The sequence below is a fragment of the Vombatus ursinus genome, unplaced genomic scaffold (genome assembly GCF_900497805.2).
Source record: "Vombatus ursinus unplaced genomic scaffold, bare-nosed wombat genome assembly UNPS02008626.1, whole genome shotgun sequence".
In the NCBI taxonomy this organism is placed as follows: Eukaryota; Metazoa; Chordata; class Mammalia; order Diprotodontia; family Vombatidae; genus Vombatus; species Vombatus ursinus.
The window spans coordinates 1-3,442 of record NW_020948404.1 but is presented as its reverse complement, the minus strand read 5'-3'; the positions used below and the strand labels follow the sequence as shown (position 1 = coordinate 3,442).

The 3,442-nt window shown below is 41.3% G+C and overlaps 1 protein-coding gene across 1 annotated transcript; it reads right to left on the bottom strand.

Annotated features, from left to right (window-relative positions):
- Positions 1-249: 249 nt before the first annotated feature.
- Positions 250-2,433, bottom strand: LOC114034233 (monocyte chemotactic protein 1B-like). The gene is made up of 3 exons (XM_027849834.1): positions 2,267-2,433; positions 1,256-1,370; positions 250-609 (listed from the first exon to the last, which is right to left on the bottom strand). Exons 1-3 carry the CDS (start codon positions 2,340-2,342, stop codon positions 501-503), a joined length of 300 nt encoding a protein of 99 aa, XP_027705635.1. The 5' UTR covers positions 2,343-2,433; the 3' UTR covers positions 250-500.
- Positions 2,434-3,442: the final 1,009 nt, after the last annotated feature.

Below are 3,442 nucleotides of genomic sequence, written 5' to 3'. Positions count from 1 at the left end.
GTGAATGGGGCTGGGAGCTGGAGCCCTGGGGGCAGAATTTGGGAACTTTCTCTTCCTGTTCCTAGTTGGTTTGCCCTGAAATGAAGATTTTCTCATCTAAGCCAGGAAGGGTGATGACCATGAGCTTCTTGTCTTCTGTAAGTGCCCTCACCTCCCACCCTAGGAGCTGTAGCCTCCCCATATATTCTCAAGAAAGTACAGTTGTCAGGTTTTATAAACAAAAATATATTTTCTGTGGAAATTCAATAGTCATAGTGTAGCATTGTTTCCCATAAGATCATTTTTATCAACACATTGGGTGTATACATACACATATACATATATACATATACCAAATAAAGACACAAATATTTGTCACATGAAGTTAAACATTAATAATTTAAGTAAGACTAAACATATTTAAATTATAATAAAATGTTGCAAAGAGCAGCTTTGGAAGGTGGGAGGAAAATAAATTATTCTTCAGCCCTGTTATGGGCAGGAGGAAGTATTCGAAGGCTTCATGGACTCTGGGTCTTGGCATTCTTTTTGTCCAGGTGGTTTCTGATGTCCTGGACCCATTGTTCCTTGGGGTTAGTGCAGATCTGGAAGCCACGTCTGGTCACAAAGCTGTGGAAGAATAAATGTTTGTTGAGTGGCTCTGTGAATACAGCCCAAGAGGGGAGGCATTCTACCCTAAGCATCTCCCTCAGCATTTCAACCCTTCTAGAAACTGGGATGGGAGACCCAGAGATTGGCCATTGCCACTCAAAGACAAAGCCAGATGTTGACTTTGGACTTTCTATCAGAACATGTGAGGCTAAGCTTTCTGAATCAGCACCAGGTTGGGAGTCAGGAGACCTGGGTCCTGGCACCAGCTCTGCCTCTAATAAACTAGCTTGGGAAAAATGCTTCACTTCTCTAGACTTCATTCCCTTCTTTGTCAAATGAGAAGGCTGAACTAAATGTTTGTACACTAACACTTCTTCCTGCTTCAGCATTCTATGCTTCTAGGATGATGCCCTTTGAGTGATATCAATCAAATCAATATCAATGTTCATGGAACTCAGTCTTTCATCACCAGTATTAATAGCTCCAGCAAGAAAATCAAGTCTTGTGTTTGACCACAAGGTGGTCTGAAGGTCTGAGCTTGTCATTTTCCCGTTCCTCCAAGCCTATCAGTCAAATCTGATTTCTATCTCCCTTGGTGCCCTAGTTCCATAGCAAATTGCCAGTGCGTAACAATAGAAAAGGAGGAAACATCTGGTTAACTTACATCACAGCTTCCTTGGCACACCTGCTGCTGGTGATCTCATAGCTCACTACCAACTTTAAAGGGATCTTCCTAGTGGTGAATTCGAAGCAGCAGGTAGTTGGGGTGCTAGGACCATCTGAAAAAAAAGATCAAGAAAGAAAGAATGGTTAAAAATGCTTTACAAAACTTCCTTCCCTTCTGTTTCCTTCTCTTCTATTTCCTTCTCTTTCCTTCTTTTCTTTTAAAGCATGAGTATCTCAAGAAAAGGAAGGGGAAAAAGGGAAGGTATGGAGCCAGCCTCTTCATATCCAATTTCAACCACCCTTCTCTAATTCAAGAAGCGATCCCAGAGTAAAGCTGAGGATATTTTATGAGAACAGTTTTGCATGCTGTGTGATTGTACATGATTTAAACCACATGCCTTAGTTTATCCATCAAAGCTTCATAATAATAATAATAATAATAATAGTAATATTCCATCCTAACCTGACAAGTTTCTTGGAGATGCTACTCATTTAAAGTATTCAGGATGAAGTGAACTTTGGAGATTCAGCACTTTGGTTTTGTGTTACTTAGCATCTACAAACAGGTATCAGGGCAGAAAAGTCACTATCCATGGGAGATGTGCTAAAGTAGAGGATAGCACTTTAACTCATACAGTATCAATCTCATTTAACATCAAGTTAAAGTTCTGAACTTCCAGACACAATTTTTCAAAAGGTTCTTGCCCAGTTTCAGAAATGTTTTTTTTTTTTTTGCCACATAGCCAGGAGTTTCTCTTCAAGTGGATCACCTATTATTTTAGGGGCTGTTGGGATGGTAGCTAAATTGAGGATAACATGAAGTGATAGAAAGATTTGGGTTCTGGGACTAGACCCCAGCTCTGCTGCTAACCTTGGACAAGTCTCTGCTCCTCAGGTTCCCCTTTTATCAAATTAAAGGACCACATCTCCTATATGATGAAAACACAGATGAGAGAACATTCTCCATACCTCCCTGGGTGATAGGGATGAAAGGACCAAGGGTACTTACCGGGTGAAGCATGAACCTGACAGCAGAGGGCAGCAATGATGAGGACCAGGGACAGAACAACTCCAGAGACCTTCATGGTGCTGTCAGGGAGGAGGCAGACTTCAGGATCAAGTTCAGCAGCTTCCAAGTTTCTGCCTCACTGAGTGTCTGACTCTCTTCTCTTCCCTTTTATTGGAGAGGGAAAGGGATGAGGGAGGAGGAGGAAGGTCCCCCTCACTTGGAGACGTCATGAGGAAAGAATGGTGAGGAGCTTCCTAAATCTGCTGAGCACACAGCAGGACCCTGGGGAGTTTGCCAGGAAGGGAGAGAGGAAAGCTGTGGCTATGATTCTGAATGATTTCCATTTTGGTGCTGAGACAGTAAGGCCGTGAGGCGAATGGCCATGCCAACACTTACCACAGGAAATGAGCTCCCTGGGCTATTCTTCAAAGTCTGGCTTTCTCTGAAATCAGAGATCTTCCCCCAGAAAAAGAAGGGAGCAGGGAAACCAAGTTGGAGAAGGGACAAATGGTGATATTTAAAAGTCCTTCCACAATTCCAAGGTTTGGAGCAAGAATAACCCAATTTCTAAGGATAGAGGAGAAGGAAAGAGGCTTTCTCCAAACAAGATTTTAGCCCCTACTAAGATTGTCCCTAACCCTTTTTTGCCAGATCTCTAGGCTAATGCTGTGGAATGAATTAAAGGATGGGATTCCCCAGATGTGCTCATTACAGAAGAAAATTCAGATGATGAATGAAAGGAAAATGTGAATAGGAGCCTGTTGATAGAGGCTCTTGCATGGTAACATTAGGAGTTAATACTTTATTCATTAGATACCTGGGAGCCCCAGAAGATTTTTGAGATAAGGAGTAAAGTTATTAGAATGGCAGGTCAGTCCCCTGTAGTGATGCACTACATTTCCAGCCTAGTATACTATTCCCCTTCCTAGCCTCTACTAGGCTATCTATATCTGTATCTGTATCTGTATCTGTATCTGTATCTGTATCTATCTGTATCTGTATCTCTATCTGTATCTCTATCTGTATCTCTATCTGTATCTCTATCTCTATCTCTATCCATATCTAACTAAATCTATATCTGTCTATATAGATATCTATCTATCTATCTATATCTATCTATCTATCTATCTATCTATCTATCTATCTATCTATCTATCTATCTATCTATCTATCTAT

Bases quoted from the DNA above. Each gene is read 5' to 3' on its own strand.
- LOC114034233 (XM_027849834.1), bottom strand. From the start codon at position 2,342: ATGAAGGTCTCTGGAGTTGTTCTGTCCCTGGTCCTCATCATTGCTGCC. The intron at 1,371-2,266 runs GTAAGTACCCTT...CTTTTTTTTCAG, and splicing joins TCAGGTTCATGCTTCACCCG to ATGGTCCTAGCACCCCAACT. The intron at 610-1,255 runs GTAAGTTAACCA...ATTCTTCCACAG, and splicing joins TGTGCCAAGGAAGCTGTGAT to CTTTGTGACCAGACGTGGCT.